At 31.1% G+C, this 19,033-nt stretch overlaps 2 protein-coding genes across 4 annotated transcripts in view; both read left to right on the top strand.

Moving 5' to 3' along the window:
• Ucp4A (Uncoupling protein 4A) overlaps window positions 1-7,323 on the top strand; it is a 28,640-nt gene extending 21,317 nt beyond the window's left edge. For 2 of the 3 annotated variants that reach the window (XM_074118450.1, XM_074118453.1), the window contains exon 8: window positions 4,544-7,323. In XM_074118450.1, coding sequence (XP_073974551.1) covers window positions 4,544-4,718 — 175 coding nt within the window. In that variant the 3' untranslated portion in view covers window positions 4,719-7,323. The remainder of the gene's footprint in view (window positions 1-4,543) is intronic. The other variant, XR_012455402.1, reaches the window with a different exon arrangement.
• A 290-nt stretch (window positions 7,324-7,613) lies between these two features.
• Window positions 7,614-18,934, top strand: Amun (protein amun). The gene is made up of 6 exons (XM_074118456.1): window positions 7,614-7,981; window positions 8,814-8,910; window positions 9,031-9,190; window positions 9,317-9,472; window positions 15,768-15,940; window positions 16,833-18,934. Exons 1-6 carry the CDS (start codon window positions 7,830-7,832, stop codon window positions 17,007-17,009), a joined length of 915 nt encoding a protein of 304 aa, XP_073974557.1. The 5' UTR covers window positions 7,614-7,829; the 3' UTR covers window positions 17,010-18,934.
• Window positions 18,935-19,033: the final 99 nt, after the last annotated feature.

Here is a 19,033-nt window from a genome sequence, read left to right on the forward strand (position 1 = left end):
ATCGTAGCTTCTCTGAGTCAAAAGTTATACAAATTGCAAATCTCGATACGCAGCAAAATGATCTCAAAATGGCGGTGCTTCCTCCTCCACCGCGCGCGATGCCTCACAGTCCTCGTTTATCGTAATGAGTTCTTTGATCCTTTAGCTATCCAGTGGTCTAATTTATTTTTGGATGTAGTCGATAGATTCGAAACTATAATGCTAAACTGTACCCCCCGATTTTGTTATCATTAGGTTTTTTGGATTGCCTCCATAAGATAGCAAATTTAAAGACGTATTCACGTCAAAAAATACAAAATTCTAAAGAAAAAATAAACTTTGACGTAACAAAAATTAAATTATAAAAAATTTCTCTATTTTATTTTTAAGTATTTTTTATTTTTTTTTGGAAACCAGGCCCATTTCTGGGCTAAGGCAGTTTCTTCTACAATTTTTTATCTTGTGTCGTTCTACTCCAGTTGGTACTCCCCACTGACTTCAGTTCTTCTGGCCATCTTAAAAGCTGTCTTGCTCTTTTCCTTCTATTACCCACCAGTATCCACTCTGTCATTCTTCTAGTCCACCTGTCATCAGTCAGTCTTGTTCTACGTGTTCCGTCCTGTTCCATTTTAAAGTCTGTTGTATTTCCTTTATTATGTCGCCTAGTCACTTCGTTTTCCGTAAGTTTTTATTTCTTATTTTTTCTTTTCTTGTAAAGTTAAGAATACTCCTTTCTATCGACATTTGACTTAAAGGCGATTTACATTCTATTTGGAGAGGGACCAATATTGCGAATCAGGCAGGGAACAATGCATCTCTGATACGCTAGTCTTTTAAGGTTGAGTTGCATGCTGTTTTTGTAGATAATTTTCATTCCCCAATACTTCTTCCTGCGTCTATTAATCTCTTTCGAAGTAAAGTCCTTAAATGAATAATCTGGTCTAAGTAGATATTGCCTTTTATCCAATTTAATTATTCCCTTTCCAAATGTGCATTGTTGCACTCTCCGTTCGTCATTACTGCCTTATCAGCGGTTCTTCTTCCGGCGAATTCCTCTTAGGATTTGGCTCAAAATAATTATATCATTCGCAAAGCGCAGATTCGTTTTATTGCTACCGTTAATGCTGATCCCTCTATCTTTCTAGACAATGCATATGAACACTAATTCCAATATGGAGTTGAAGAGGCTTGGGTGATAGTGGATCGCCCTGTTTTTCACTCCTCTTTCCCGGTCTCTCCCACACCACTATCCTTTTAACTATTATATTTAACATTAAATATGAAATCATAATTAGTAATTGAGCCAATGTAAAAGTACCGCCACTCTATTGAAAGATTGAGGAGGTAACTTTTAGGTGGGAGTGTCTAGATCAAATTTCAAATTTTGCGTGCGCTGTCACAACATTGGAGTTGATTATATTATAAGGTTGAAAGGTTAATTAAACCAGAGACTCACGAATTTTTCTTTTACACGAGTTATCTACACTAGGAACAGTATAACTTTAAACTAGCTCTTCTTGATGCATGGTATTTCATAACAACTGTTATGAACTAACTCTTAATCCATGAATTTCCCAAACTCTGATTATCATGTAACGTAATAATATCTACCCTACTTCTAATTTCTGAATTAGGAGCATGCGCGAAATGATTGAAGTCTTCAGCTAAATTCTAAAGCGGATTCTTCATTGGACTAATCACAAACAGTTTTGTTTTTAAAAGCTTAACAAAGTGATATAAAAATAAATACTTAAAATAGTACCAAAAATAATAATTTTTTGTTCTAAATGAAACAGTTTTATCGAAATGCTAGTCGCATAGTTAATTTATAACTATTGGTATAAACTCGTAATGCAGTTTGAATAATTTCATTGTTAGGAAAATGGAATTTATTTTATGATAAAATTTTAGTTAGTAGATGTTATTAAGGAAATGATTTTGCCAAATAGCTGACATGTTTCAAAACTCCCATCTCATCAAAATTTTGTCTCTTGACAGTGCACAATATAAAATAGTATGAGTTGATGAGCTTATTTGAAGGTTATTTAATTTTTATTATTAGTTGGGTAGATGTTGAGCTGGTACTAGCACCCCGGGACATGTTTTAGTGAGGGTTTGAGTGAATGCTATGTATTGTATGCAGGGCTGCCACATGGGGGTGGCAGAGGGTGCTCGCCGCATAGAGGGGCCGCCAGTCCTATAAAATGTAAAAACTTAGCATATAAATAAAATATATTTCTGTTGTTAATTTCATTACGAAAAGTTATCCGCTACGCCAACTGTTTGTTTGGAATGTTTTACTTCAACTTACTTAGCTGAAGGAGGAGCTGATACTGTGTAAACCTCTTTGCCTCTTTGTGCACCGGACTTCCCTTTTTTGATCAAACGACACCTTAGAAAACAGCATAACTTCATCGCCTCACTCAGAATCCCGCTTAAATGAAGTTGCTAATGCACGTAATAACCCGCGTGCATTTAGTAAGTTGACTTAATCTTTAAAAAAATCTTTCAAATCATTTTCAAAAAAACAAAATCGCCAAAAAAACTTCAAATATTCGCTCTTAAAGTGCCACTTCCAGCCTTCTTCTGAAAAATGAATCTTCCAGAGTATCGTATTTTTTTTGTAACATTAAAAATTGAAATTTAGTATACAGGGTGTTTCAGGGTTAAGTATCCTAACTGAAAATATTAATTTAAACCTCAAAACAAGAAAAACATTTCCTATGAAGGTATGTCCATTAACGCTTTTCGAGCATCCAGAGATGATAATTTGTTTTTGGTTGAACATTTCTTGTGAATGTGAAGCTTCATCCGTCCAGAGAATATGACGCGAAAATTGAGGCTTAAGATCAACTTGAGATTTAAATACTAATCGGAAAAATTTCTTTGACAAAATTCTTGCGGTAATAAATATCCGTACCCCGTTGATACGGAACGGGACGTCCATCTGCAGAGAGAGTTCTCCTTTCTGTAGTTGGCATAATATGTAATTCTGCTGCAGCTCTTCGTACACTGGCGGGGGCGGATTATCATCAAAATATTGCAATATTGGTGCACTCCTTTCATTTCATTAAGGGGCTAGAGCTCCATCAGCAGGTGGTATTAAATCAAATGTGCCAGCTTCTCTAAGACGTTGAAATGTGGACCTAAAGATGGTCTTGTAAGGTAATCTTCTATTCGGAAATCGCACGGAATATTCACGTGCATTGCAAAAACCATACATAAACACCATATCGGCATATTCACTGTAAGAACTAATGCGAGGCTTAACGATGTAAACTCTGTAAAAGCGTCTAACTGATAAATGTTACTGAGAAAGAGTTTTTATTTAGAAAGTCCATAGAGCAAATTCCAGATGATATTATTCCGTATGGTACTATTAGTATGGTTTCAATGTCAATATCAATATGTACAGTTAGGGACACAAGAACATTTTAGCAGTTATACAATCAATTTATCATTCGTTCTAAAATCTTTAGACGTGAATATCTCATAATCAAAGCGTTAACGGGCATACCTTCATAAGAAATGTTTTTCTTCTTTTGAGGTCCTAAATTCATATTTTCAGTTAGGACACTTAACCCTGAAACACCCTGTATATAAGAATTGTTCATTAACTTAATAAATTTACAGTTCATTATTTTTGGTGACTGAATCATAGTTTCAATAGGATGAAAAATTAATGCCAATTACAGTCATTATAAACTTTATTCTGCCAAGCTTTCGACCTAGGGACTAGGTCATCTTCAGGGCTAATTTACAATATACTGTTTTACATCATTAGAGGGTTGGTGTGTCTACTTGGTATGTTCATGTACAGACAAGACAGAAGACAAACCAACCCTCTAATGATGTAAAACTGTATATTGTAAATTAGCCCTGAAGATGACCTAGTCCCTAGGTCGAAAGCTCGGCATAATAAAGTTTATAATGACTGAAATTGGCATTAATTTTTCATCCTATTAATAAATTTATTGAAATTCAGACTAGAGGGCTCAGAAAAAATACATTTTTTGCCCACAGCCTCCATTTACCCACGTTCTGATCGTGTGTTAGCTTTATATTATTAATATTCCATGCAGTATTCACATAGGTAATTTCAATCAATTAAACTTTTACGTACTGAATTATAAGCTCCTTAGAAATTGAAGCATGGGCTTCATCGTATTTATCACATTTAGCTGACATTTTTATGTGCGAATACAAACTTAGTTGCATATCTACACATTTCTCTGTAGGCCCTTAATGGATTATTGAGTGACGTCAGTGCAAATGTTAGGCTGAGATAGGACCGCACGGTCCCATAGACCTCAAAAACAATTTCGCTGCCTTTTACATTGGAATTAAGCTAAGTCTAACTGCAATTAAAAGACATGGCTCTTTAAATTTGAGCCCATAAGTTTGCCCGAAAATTCTTGTCGTTTAATGTGCGCGCATATGTTTGTTTTTGACTACCACATTTCATTTACACTTCTAATTAAGGACTAAAATAGATCTCATATTTTTTTATTTTTTTTTTTTGTTATACGCAATTATTAATAAATTAAACATTTTTATTTTACAGGGGTTTAATTTACAAATCTTCTACAGATTGCTTGATTAAAACCGTTGAAAATGAAGGATTATTTGCACTTTATAAAGGATTTATACCAGTTTGGATTAGAATGGCACCGTGGTCTCTAACATTTTGGTTAAGCTTTGAACAAATTAGACATACAATTGGTGCAACTGCATTTTAAAGTTATATTAGCTAAGGAATTAATTTGGTTAAATAAAAGAAAACAAAACAAAAAATAAACTACTTTAAAAATCACAATAAAATTGTTGTAATTTCATTAAAGAAATTAATGATGGGCTGGTAACCTCAGCCATTCAGATAACTTTGTTAATATTAAAAAATGTTGTCTCCGTCAATGGAAGAAATTTTTTTAATCATAATTTGTAAATCCTTTCATAACACCCGAACATCTATGTAAAGGATACAATAAAAATCCTTAAAAATTGTAGGTATCAGATTTTTGTTATCTCTGCCTCTCCTTCTAACGTCCAACTTGCTAATAGCGCAGTAATATAGAAGTAATTGGACAGTTTTGAAGGTCCTAAGAGAACATGATTGTTTTAATTATATATCGATATTATATATTGAAGAAATCGATAGATTCAAAAGTATTAAACTTTTGGCCAAATAGTAGACGTATTTTTTTATGCTATTAAACCGATAACAAAATTAGCTTACATGATTGATACATTACCTTTTTTTCAGTTTATCTTGTTTTATTAACTTTTTTTTTTTGTATTATAAAATTTTAATATCCTTTAAATTTTATCTAATTCTTTAAAAAAAAGTTAAATATAAATAAAACTGATGATCATTTTGAAAATGAATTATTAGAGAAATGTTAGATTAATTAAGACGTTGATTGGTTAAGATGATATTTATAAACTGTTTGGGATAGTTTTTTAATAGTACATAACATTTATTTTATCATTATAATAACAATTTTAAGCATAATTGAAATCAATCGTTACAGATTGTTGTTGGATTGTTAGAACTACCGCCATTAAATTTAGGTGGTTATTTTTTTTTGGGAGAGTCTTATTGAAATATTGACATGAAAAGTTGTCTGCTTTAAGGTTTTCCTGTGCCTTAATTTCAGGTAAAATCTAAAAAATAGTTTAGTAGAAAATAATGGAACACTACTTTTTTTTTTGTTGAGGTAAATATATAATGTAATAAGGAATCGATTTAATTGATAATAATTAAAAAAATTGTTGCATGTATATATAGTGAAATTATTGTATATTTAGAAAAACTTTTGTGTATATTGTCGTAATTTGTTAGATTGTGTACTACTCTAATAGATTAATTTTTCCCCCATGAGAAGTGTAATAATTATTTTTGTATTTTTTTATTATTATTTGAGTTGTTTTCAAAATTTAAAAAATCTTAACTTTATTTAAGCACTGTTAAAAAAAGAAACTTTGTATTTAATTCTTTCCGTCCTTATTTTATTGTCCTTATTGATTTCAAAGTTAAACAATCAAATTTCTATTAGCATGAAAATTATTTTTAATGTTATTCATATAATTTATGAAATGTAGAAGAAAATCATTTATACATAATATATTTAATAACAATCATATTGTAAGTCTCCTCACTGCCAAGTTGCTATTAGGTATCTATCCTTGCAATATTGTGGCCTAGATCTTTCAATATGGGGGACTATATTTCTCTCTCTCACGCGGTATATATACATATATATACATCTACAAAAAAGGGATCATATTTTATTTTTGAATCGCGGTACATTAAATTAAAATAAATAGATTGCATATTGAAATTACCCAACGTATGCAATGGTCAAAGAGTAAAAGATGATAAATAATAAAAGTATCAACAAAATTTATATTTGTGAGTATATTTTTGCAAGTACGGAACAACGTTTTGATAAAATAAACATATTTTAAACCTTATTATAAGATATCAATACTTTTTTAAAAAAACTTATAATTGTTAATTAAAATAAAAATGTATAGTAATACATTCACTAGTATTTTAGAGATATTTTTTACCAACTTGCACAAGATAATTTTTTTTCATTTTTTTTATTTGCCTCCTTTTTATTTTACTATGATTTTTGTAAATTAATAAAAATGAATTCTATAAAATTGGTCTCAGACTGGCAATAAAATTGTTACTACTAATAATACTAGTCAAATAGAAAGTAATTAAAAAAAAAAAATGAAATGATAATATGGAAGCAGTATTTGTCAAGTGTCAAAAAAAAAGGTTTAATGAGTTCAACAGTACTGATATAACTTAAGAATTCAGAAAGTTAATTCCCTGAAAGATCAATGTAATTTTGGCATATGGTTTATTTATTCCATTTCTGGAAATACATTTCTGGAATATTCATTAATATATATATAATGAATTTCAGATATTTCTTTAGCAAATAAATATTTTATTAATGAATTAAATTAGGGTGTGCCAACAATTATCATTGAGAAAATGCAGGTTTGTCATTAGAAATTTTAGAAAATATAATATTCCAAGTGCTATACGAGGATATGTCTACACATAACGCTGTCATATGGGTGGCTTTTATGTGGATTTGTAAAGTTTTTATAAATGCATTGATCATAAGTGTAGCCAAAAAATAATGACGTAGTGCACAATTTAGTATATATTGTATGTAATTATATATATTTCACACTATATAGTTGTAATTTAGACTGAATTTTAGAAATGGAATTGCGATTCAGCTCAAATTAGTTTTTACTTTTTTTTATCCTAGAATATATTAGAGTGAATCTGAAATAAATGCATTGTTGTTTATGTAATACTGAGTTTTTATTTATATCCTTTATTATTTATTTAATTCTACTAATCCAATTATTTTAATAATTACTCTGGATTTAAAATATTTTAGATATTAAAAACTATAAATTTAAAGTTCTGGAAATGAAAAATTGTTCTATAAGCCCTAACTCTATAACGGTTAGGCAACAGAAAAAATAACACTGGGTGAAGTATTTTAAAGGTCTGGTTGGGAACAGGAGCTTAGCGATGTAGTTGCCTTTCAATAGCAAAGGGGGTACGAGGTCATTTATTTTCTCCCCTCCCTTGGCTATTCATGAAACGCAGCTGCCTTTACTCTCTCGCTCTCGTAAGGGAGGTTACGTTACATATGAATTTATCGTAAGTGTTAATATTTTCAAAAGGTAGTGCGTTTACGATCGGAGTTCCGTGTAATATTTTACTTAAAGAAAAGTTTTCGGATATAAAAATATTCGATTTCACAACATAGAGCGCTCTAGTGGAGTCTAAGAACACTTTAGTTATCACAATGGCTTCCTCCATAAAGGACACTGCTACTTTCTTTGCTGCAGGTTCTGCAAAACAATTTGAACATGTTTTAAGTTTATATCCTCAAGCACTCCGGTTAAAAGCAGAAAGGAAAAATAAGAAACCAGAAGAACTTATAAAGTTGGATAACTGGTAAGTACATTACAAAGTGTTATTTAAAAATTGGTAGTAGGATGTCATTGAACCTTGCTTTGTGACTACACTGCACATAGCAGACTGCCGATCTTGCAATTGCATGATCCGCTCAGCGGTGGCAGTCATTAAATGTCAAACCTGTCACGTGGGGACCAATGTCAACTTCAAATTCTCCAATTTTGATATGAGTTTAATTAAGGTTCTATTTAGAGAATTCCTGGTAGCGTCATATCCAACACGATGACGTTAGCCATGAATGCATTGTCATTTTATTAAGCTTTTAGTGTTTTATATATTATTTTTTTTGTTTAAAGAGGACAAAAACTTAGTAAAGAAGTCCTTTCCAATATTTATGTTTGTTTAAAATTAATTTTAAAGTATAATAAAGCTGAATGTCGTAATATTTAACTTGTACTACTTTCAGCTTTCCCATTACTGCAAACCAAAATGGAGTCTCAACAAAGAGTCAGACTTTATATTTCACAATCACATTGTTTAATAAAAATATTGACTTAACTCTTTTTTTTTAATGTTTCGGTATTTTTTTTAAATACAATTGTACCCTTTTTATGATTAAATCCGTATCCCGAAATTACAATTATAACTGCTACCAAGCTGCCTTTTAAGTTATTGATGCATGACCATACTTATGTATTCCCTGCCTCGTTTTGCCTCGTTCAAGCAAACAAATTCATTTTAATGTTTTGTCCATTGTTACCATTTGTCACGGATTTACATATATAATATTGATTTTTCTTTTTCCTTTCTTTTTTTTAATTTCTTAACTTTTATAAAATTTCAACTGGTTTTTAACTATTCTCATTTTTAGGTATCAGAATGAGCTGCCGAAAAAGATCAAGTCACGGGGAAAAGATGCACATTTGAATCATGAAGAATTGTGCCAGTTAATGAAATGGAAACAAACCGTATGTAAAATCGTCTTTAATCAATAAACTCCATAGTTTTTTACATGATACTCATCGTTTTTATTATTATTATTTTTTATTTATATTTTTAATTTTTTTTTTTTTTTTCCTTTTATTCAGAGAGGAAAATTTTTTCCTCAACTCAACTACCTCGTGAAAGTAAATACTCCAAGGGCAGTAATGGCAGAAACTAGAAAAGCTTTTCGCAAATTGCCCAATCTCGAGCAGGCTATAACTGCATTAAGTAACTTAAAAGGCGTTGGAACTACAATGGCTTCAGGTAACAAATATCTCGTTAAAAAAAAAATGATATCGTTTATCTACTAATTTATTTATGAAAAATAGCAAATTTGGCTTTATCAACTTATTTATGTGAGTGTTCTAACGCATTATTTCTAATTTTCAGCTTTATTAGCAGCAGCTGCCCCCGAAATGGCTCCATTTATGGCCGATGAGTGTTTAATGGCAATTCCAGAAATTGAAGGCATCGATTATACAACTAAAGAGTATCTAAATTTCGTTACCCACATTCAAAATGCTGTTCAGAGGCTAAATAGTGAAAGTGAGTAAAATCCTCTAACAATAATAAAAAACATTATTTTTGTTATATATTTAGGTTGCTTAATTATTTATAGTGTTTGCCAAATTAATAATAATAATGGTAAGACTATATGAAAATAATAGAACCATCTGTCAGATATTTAGAAATAAAGAGGGTTGTTCACATTTAGAACATAATAGAAAACATTTAGAAAAGAATATTACACAACTTTAATCTTATTTATTTTGTTTAAATAAAGAACCACGGATTTCTTTCATCAAAAAAGGAAATAGTGTTTTTAATTTTTTTTAAAACTTTAGTTTCTTCAAAAGTGAACTTCAATGATATTGGTCTACACTTATTTTTAGTTAATATCACTTTTGGCTTGATTAGAACGTGCAAGCGCGAGGTACGTACGCATCTGTATATACATGTGTTTATGCATAATCTATGTAAATATTTATAAAAATGAGAAATTTCTCATTCTTCTAAGATTTTCTCCTGTGTCTCTATGTAAACATTTCCAGGCTCAAAAAAAAGAGAATTTGTATTTTTTTTCTTCTTATGAGCATAGAGTTGGAACGACGAATATATGCCCGCTCAGAAAAAAAAATTATTTGCTTGAAGTCAATAAGCGTCACAATAAAGCATTGAAAAGAAGACAAAGCTAGTGGACAACAAGCAATTGCATTCACAGCATTGGGTAGTGCCAGACGACAAAGAACATCTGGAATTCCAAGTGTTTCTCATTATCAATCAAGGGTCGTCGCGGAATCGGTTTTTTTAATGGGTTATAGCCAGTCAGAGGCGCAAAAAAGTCATTTTTTGGGGGGAAAAACGTGTTTACTTTTTTATTCGGGAACTTTTGCGTCATATCAGTCCATGTTTAAAGAACTTATTGTAATTTTCTCGTTACAAATTAATAATAATTGTACTAATGGCGAATATTTTAATGCAACACGTCAAAAAAATGCAACACTCTCGTGGACATGATATCTTGAGAACTGGATCATCTGAAATCAAAATTTCGAAAAGATTTCGTTAGTAGATGACTTTATCTCGTACTTGACCGAAGGATTTAGAAAAGAATTGAATTTTTAATTTTTGGGACAACTTTAAAGTTTGAGTCACGATTTTCACTAAAAAAATTTACCATTTTATGTTTGTAAAACAAGTTCTATTCATTGAAAAAAAAAAAATCCTTCGTCCAAGCACGATTTTAATATGTGTAAAAGAAAAATTTCAAAAAGATCGGTGCAGTAGATTTTGAGATATCGTGTCCACCGACTTTGAAAACGTAGTTTTGAGAAGAACGCGTTTAAAGTTTTCAGTGGTTAAAGGTTTGCGAATAAAACCTGGATAATTTTTTTTTCAACTTACACTTTTTTTTTCCAGGCCCATGTCTTCCAAAATGTCGCAAGTTTTCCGATTTCTGCTGTCTGCGTAGGATTCTTGCCTCCCGCGTAGCAAGTTGCGCTCTGTGCTCAGCGATGGTAATTCAAACGGTCGGGGCTTGTAAACACTTTCACTCTTACAATTTTGCTCGCATCGACTTGAAATTTTAGGACAACATTCCTGAGATACTATACTTTAATATATATATAAAAAAAAAATCGATTTTTTCAAATTTCTGACTGCCTATAACTCCTTAGGAACTAATGAAAAATTTTAATAGAGCTATTTTGAAGCATTAGAAAAAAATAATTATAAAATTAATTTATTTTCAGAGTAGGTATAGTTGGTACGGGATAAGGCTTTAGATGCTTCTTTATGTAACACACAATCATTTAATCAATCACTAATTCGGTATTTTGTATTTTTGCAGTTCTTGTAGCGAATGATGGGTGAATGATAAATTGGCTTGTAAGCGATATTGAACAGTTTTCATGGAATGATTTAAGCTTATTTATCATTTCTTCATTTTCTATAGCAACAAAATATACATCCTCTTAATTAATTACCTTCCAACTTTCGGTACAAAACTAAGTTTAGTTAAAAAAAAATTTTCACAGGCAGAATGTATTGTATTCTTAATAACAGTCGTAATTTGAATTTATTAAATAATAGATATTAGCTACTGCTTTAATTATTAAAGGGTCATCGCTGCTATTACAGATATTATTTATCAATCGCATTGACAATTTTTATTTATTATCTTATTTTATTATAATGCCGGTTTTTCCGTGTCTTTGGGCAGGCCATAAGTGCTCTTTTCTCTGGAATTGTTTCAATGAATTGTAGTTTTTTCCCTGTATATAGAGAGTTAAAAATGTTAGTAAATAATTTTTTTACATTTTTTTTGTGTCAGACATTAAACATATTTCAATATAGTGTTAGAAATAACTGCCAATTAGGTTCTTATTGAATAATTTTTACTTTCTCCTGTCTCAGAGCTGGAAATATAACATTAGATTAGAGATTGAAAGATTTCTATGCTTGTGATTTTTTCGACAAAAGTAGATTGAACAATAGAACTAGATTTCATCCAGTTTTATTTTCAAAATGTGGTATTAGATAAAGAGAATAATAATAATAAGGGAAGGGATTAGCTATGCGGTTAGCATACTGGACTCCCACGCGGAGGTCCCGGGTTCGAATCCAGCAGCTGACCCTTAGATTTTCTCTTCCTAGGAGCTTCTTACAGCTCACTGTCCGGTGATGGACAGTGTTGTCTGTAACGAGAGAACACTGTCCGGAGGCCGGCAGTGCACTGGAAAAAGCTCCGGGCGCTAATAACCTCAGCTGTTGATGCGCAAAAAAAAAAAAAATAATAATACTTTATTTTTAAAAAGTATATAAGCACATTAAATTTTTAGTACAAAAGTATAATAGGCATGGCTACGTGCAGCCGTCTGCCAGAGTTTACTAATGTTTAAATGAAAATACTCTTTCTCAATAAAACAAAGAAAGCTAGACCTAAAAAGATATGAAATAAAAATGAATAAAAAGTATAAACATAAAATAATAATAGTGAACTGTTACAGAACAAACAAGAAAACAACTTTTATAACAAATTAAATAAGAAAGTACAAAAACGAAAAAAAGTTCAAAATAAATAATACAAAAAATAAATGAAATGTACATGAAAAGAAATTCTAAGAAGAATCCACAATCCAGATATACCAAACTCTCCAAGCATGACGAGCATAGCGGATCAATGGGCGAGGATTTACTTGGCCGGATAAATAAGCAATAATTTCATCCCTTGCAAGAGTTCGCTTATTGAAATAAAGAACTCGAAATTCCGCCAATAGAGGACCCACACCCAGAAAATGATATATCTCTTCGCGGGTATTGAAGTTACAAAGAGAACACATTTCAAGGTCGGAATCTCTCTCAAGCCAAGGTCTACCATTTAAATATAGTAACTCTCCCCTCAGCTTAAATAGCCAACGAAGTTCAGAGTGGCTTAGATTCTCGGAGAAAGAGACCGTAACCTTTTCCCGATAGTCCGAAATCAAGACTCTATACAATAAAAACCGGTCGGATGCTACTGCACGATTTACAGACTCCACCAGACGAGACTTATTAATAGCATCTGGAAGTTGCTATTAATTACATAGGATGTTACATTTTAATGATTGGATAACTTAAATAAACCAAGCTTTAAAAAACTAGTTTAAAAGATTTTCAAGAAAACAGCAACTCACAGAATATATTCTGCAAATTTGAATTAACTGTCTAGATGAGTTATTGTAGATGATATCCCTTTAAACAGCTGCCTAATATGAAGTACAAGTCCATATCATAAAAAACAAAATTTTTACAAATCCCATTTTTGAAGTTTGCGGGATTAAAAAATTGAAAATCTTTTTAGATAAAAACTCAAATCAGCAATTTAGTTCTTCCACAAATTAACAATGAATTAAAACTAATGTACTTTATTACAACCATTTTTCATTACCTTGCTGTTTTCTTGAAAATCTTTTAAACTAGTTTTTTAAAGCTTGGTTTATTTAAGTTATCCAATCATTAAAATGTAACATCCTATGTAAATTTATTTTTTGAGAGATTTTCAGAAAGTCACTATAGGAATTGAGACAACTAAACTACATACCACATTAAATTATGAGTGTTAATAAATTTCCAAATTTTAGAAAAAATATTTGTGAAATAAAATTTTGAGTTTATTAAGATTTGCAAGTAACTTCCAATGATTAGCATAAAACGTGCTACATTATAATAATCACATCAACATTTTCCCAATCATTTGTTTAAGAGGAGTCGTGGTTGAATTGACTAATGGGTTGGCAACTAATTTCCCGACGTTTATTTAAATTTTTTTAAAAGTTTATTTTTCAACAAAAATTAACAGCAAATTGATCAATAATGTATTCTCCCTTGTTGTTTACAACTTCTTCCCAACGTTCAACAAGATTTTCACTACCTCGTTGGTTGAAATCACACGGTTTCGACTCGAACCAAGTTCTCGATTCTGCATCAGTTTTGAACGAAACTCCGCGCATAGCATTTTAAAAAAAGAGATCGAAAGAGGTGGAAAATCTGTTAGTGCCAAATCGGGAGAGTACGCGGCGGGTGTGGAAGCACTTCCAAGCCATGCGTTTGAACGGCTTCCTTGGTCTTATTGGCGATATGAAAGCGGGCTTTGTCGTGCAACAAAAAAAAAAAAAAAAACCTCAATGCTGCTGATTAGGTCTTTTGTGTTGAATAGCCGTGTTTGAGTCGATCCATTTACTCTGCCATTTCACCTGTCGATTGATGCGAATTTTCGTGCAAAAGTTGGATTAATCGCTCTTTAACTGGACGGCCAGGACGAGGTGCGTCTTTGAGGTTAAAATTTCCATTTTTGAAATTGGCTTACCAATCACGAGCGGTTCTTCTAGCTATGGCACCCTCTTCATAAACAGCACAAATGTGGCGAGCAGCTTTTGCGGTCTTAGAACTTTGATTAAAAGCAAACAGTAGTAGGAGGTGTCAAAAATGCTCATGTTTCTCAACTTGACATTCCATTTTAATGAACTGTACTCTAACATAAATTAACGTGGAACAAAAAAATTAAATAAATAAATTCTGGTAGATCAAAACATCCCTTTTCGAATGATTTAAAAATGCCAAAAACAATTAATGACAAGCGGAATGTTAAAATTTAAAAAAAGACGGAAACTTAGTTGCCAACCCATTTAATTTATAAAAATAAATTTGGTGTGTATCCTCAGTCGTATTCAATCCTTAAAATCTAAAATTCTAGATAACACACTTAATGCTCACTTTTAAACCTCAAATCTCACCATCCATACCGATTTAAAAATTCCCTTCGTTTCCTCCAGATCCAAACACCGTTTCTAAAATTTCACTCCAAACTATCTCCCCGTTCACATTGAGTTATCTAAGCCCTCACAACCTCAGCTTTTCCCACGAATCCTCCTAGACGTTTGAATGCATGGATCCGCTACCCAGAAAGCCAGTAGCACACCCTATCGCCTCAATCAAGCCAGTATTTGTGCACTGATACTAGTAGCCAACGCACATTCTATTTGTATATTTCAATTTTCTCTCTCCATTAGTTATACAGTTGTAAAATTAGATAAAAAAAAAGTGGTGTATGTACTCGCAAATATAAATGATAAGGATTGTGGTCGTTCTGGTTCAAGATAAATCCGAAAAATAATTAAAGTAACCACCAAATTTAAACCATCTTTTTTAAGATTTTCTGTTTGTCTTCATTCATTTTGTTGCAAAAAAAAAATATGCCCAAAACGTTATGGTTAAGATATGTTGAGGTTTATAAAAATGAAATGGTTATAATTATGTATTAAACCCTACGAATCTAAACATGACCATGGAAAATTGGACGTTTGGTATAACGGTAAACAAAATACTGCTGCGGGATTGTATCAGCCAAGAAATATTAGTCTGACTGTGTTAGAAATCTACAAATTTATACCTGTGTCTGCTTTAACATGGTTGCTCCCGGGTTCGAATCCAGCAGCTGACCCTTAGATTTTCTCTTCCTAGGAGCTTCTTACAGCTCACTGTCCGGTGATGGACAGTGTTGTCTGTAACGAGAGAACACTGTCCGGAGGCCGGCAGTGCACTGGAAAAAGCTCCGGGCGCTAATGACCTCAGCTGTTGATGCGCCAAAAAAAAAAAAAACAAAAAAAAAAACGGTTGATTATGACCATTTTTTCGAAAACTTTATTTCAAACAGGTATTGTACAAATATTTCTATAAATGGATTTTCTATTGTATGTGAGAGGGAAATTAGAACACACTGTTACTCACTTCTCTCAAAGTTTACACGAAAAATAAAGCAGAAAGTTAACAGAATTTTAAACAAAACAATAATGATTTTTAGATTCTAACGGGACTTGTTGGTCACCTCATCGCGTAGAGCTTGCTTTGTGGACTCACTATGTGGCTAGTGAATTACAACCAGAATTATTGGACTCCATTCCAAATGGGACTACAAGCCACAGCAACGGTAGTGAAAAAACCCTTGAATCTGAATCATCAAATGCTGCTAGCACTGTAAGATTTATTAAAATGTTTTTATTTTTAATTTCTTTAAAGTTTTATTTTTTTAAGTTTAATTTTTAACATAAATCACATTTTATCTTTTACACAGTGCAATTTCAAAAACCTTCACTTTATCTCCAAAGTTTATCTGTATTTACATCCTCCATCACTGTGTACGCCTCACATCTCAGACATTTCCACTTTTCTGAGTCCAACACAGTTTCTATAAAATTACTTCATTATTAATTATTGATTAAAAAAAAACCAATCACAATCCGATGTATTTTTTTTTTATTAATATTTTTAATATTTAGTTATTTGTGAGCGTTCTGTTAATTAAAAAACAATTACTTCTTTTTTTGGATTCAGTAATTTTTCACAAATACTTTTATACTTCTACCCTCACACATGTTTTTTAAATTAATAGATGGCTCATAAATAAATTGAAGAAACAAAATATTCTTTAAATTACATATCAGATCGGTTTAAATTTTGTTTATGTGTATTTACATAATTTTTTTTAAATGTATTTACATTTTGTTAATTTGTATTTATATAAGTTTGTTCTTAACACTCATTACCCCTATTTGTGCTCTTACGAATTTTTCTCACTTTTGTCGCATTTTTCTCAGAATTTAATTTTTAGTAAGGAACTGTAGCTTGCAAAATATCGTTATTCGATAGTTGATTGCCGATTGGCTGGCTGGCCTAGAAGAATTCCTAGGCCATTCTGGCAAGGTTGAGCAATGGACAAGTCAAGCACTTTAAATGTTAAATAATTAGCTTGTACGGTAATAACAACGATCTCAAAATTTAAATTTTGTTTTAATTATTGTTAAAACTATTTATGAATTGCATTCCAAATTGGAACTTCGTTTTCATTTATGTTAAACTATGATTTCAGGATGCGCTGGATGCGTCAGATGAAAGTTCATTGGAAGCTAACGGAAAGGCTAGTGGTGTTTCGTCTTTTCCAGTCACAGATGATAACACTTCTACTTCACTCCCAGACGATTTGTCTGCTAATGATGATTCTTCAGATCAACCACCAGCAAAAAAGCCCAAACCCGATTCTAAGTGACCTAACAAGCCTTTTTTTTTTAAAGAAAAAATAAAACGTAATTAACAAATCCCTCTCAACCTCATTTTAGTCTACATTTTTTCTTTTTCATTTTTTCTCAATTTTTTAGTACGTAGACCCGTATTTATTTTTATGGTGGGGGCGAATATTGTTATTGTTACAAAGTCGAGTTACTGTTCGTATTTTCTAAACCGACTTCTTATTGTGATCGTATTATATAGACGAGTTTAGGGAATCGCATTTTTTAACTTGAAGAATATGCTAAGTTTATTAGCCCTTTTGATGCTGCAGTGAACTTATAATCTTGATCTTGAGGTGTGGTTTAATTTATTTATTTTTTAAGCTTTTTTTTTTCTTTTAGTTATCCCACGCTCACCTCTTATGAAATGCGTCATAACAGAACGTCCATTTTACACTGTCAAAAGGGCCTATAAACTTACTCCCCACCTTAATACAAAAAGTTATTTTAAAAAAAGTCATATTTTCCCCAATCAGAATTGTAAAAGTGTACAGTGTACCATAGGAATAACAGTTTTTATATTTATATATTGAAATATATACGAAAGAGGAATTCAATACAAAAAAGTACTTAAATCTTGATAATTTGCAGTAGTTGAGTGGGTTAAGCAGTAGATTGTTTTGCAGGATAGTTATTTTTTACCGCACATAGTAGATTTTTGAAAGATAAATGAGCACCACTCCATTGCTCGCTATTAAATGCAAAAAAATAAATAAAATTAAAATTTTCAAAAAAAAAATTAGATTAGATTTAAACTGTGTGTATACATGGGTGTACGGATGAAATCTTGTGTGTTCACTATAAAAGATTTTAGTGAGATTATCTCTAATATATATATATTTTATTTACAAAGATTGTATAGAACATTCCAATTTCATAATTACAAACAAATAATAATATTCAACAATTACAACACAAGTTTTTAATATTCAAAGGTCAAATCTTCATCTTATTTAGATATAAGGTAGGGTGGCCTCTGTTGATGTAGAATTAGGGCACTTAATATTTCGGGTACCTTAAAATATATTTATAACTTTGCATTTACTGATAATTAGTTATTGACTTTTGAATGTAATAATTTGTAGTGTAAATGTTACAACAGAATAGAAGATTGCCTACATATGTGCTATGAATATATATGTAATGTGTGAATGTGTGAGTGTGCTTGTGAAAAATCGCCTTTATCATTATGTAAATAAATAATGTAACAGTCATATTGAAATAGATAGTGCTACTACAAAATTCAGACCAACTTCAGTATAATAGTTCTTTTTAAGTTATACAAATAATAATAAATAATATTAAACAAAAAAAAATTGTAAATACCTTATTAAGTACATATAGGTAATCTTATTGAATTGCAGCAGATCAAAATATATAACTATCGCCTCTTAATTTGAAAGTAATTTAAATTATGCTGTAATCATAAATAAGGTGGCTTGAAATGAATATTGGAACACAATTCTACCTTTATACTTTGTATATCAGTAATTTACGTAATTGTTTAAATTATTATATTGTATTTGTCTTTTTTTTATTCTGTTGCCCTAACTCAAGGGTGGTTAGATTTTAAGTAATCGAGTAAGTCACTTTTGGTAATTATTTATATTATAAACTTTTTTTTAATCATTTAATTCGTGAAACACTTGGGTTTCATTCAATACCAGGTTTGAATGAATTGGCATTTCATTGCAAAAATACAATATTCCAAAAATTAGTTTAACAAAATAAATATGGGTAAGTGATTAAGTATTCTGTTCAAATGAGTGTCGTTACTTCCAGGTGAAAATAATATTTTATTTTTAAATGCCAATTGCCTTTATATAGATAGCAATTTATGAAATTAAGATTGTATTTACACAATTCATACTCTGTCTATAAATCACTTAATAAAGTAAGAAATTTATTTCATTTTTTCTTTATTTTACCCCTACAAATTAATCAATTGTGTGCCATTAAAGAGAGTGTTTGGTAAGAATGGAAAGGTGGAAGATTGTTGGGAATG

This window comes from Rhodnius prolixus, unplaced genomic scaffold (assembly GCF_049639745.1).
Source record: "Rhodnius prolixus isolate KJV_2025 unplaced genomic scaffold, Rpr scaffold_2, whole genome shotgun sequence".
Classification (NCBI taxonomy): Eukaryota; Metazoa; Arthropoda; class Insecta; order Hemiptera; family Reduviidae; genus Rhodnius; species Rhodnius prolixus.

Bases quoted from the DNA above. Each gene is read 5' to 3' on its own strand.
- Amun (XM_074118456.1), top strand. From the start codon at position 7,830: ATGGCTTCCTCCATAAAGGACACTGCTACTTTCTTTGCTGCAGGTTCT. The intron at 7,982-8,813 runs GTAAGTACATTA...TCTCATTTTTAG, and splicing joins CTTATAAAGTTGGATAACTG to GTATCAGAATGAGCTGCCGA. The intron at 9,473-15,767 runs GTGAGTAAAATC...AATGATTTTTAG, and splicing joins TCAGAGGCTAAATAGTGAAA to ATTCTAACGGGACTTGTTGG.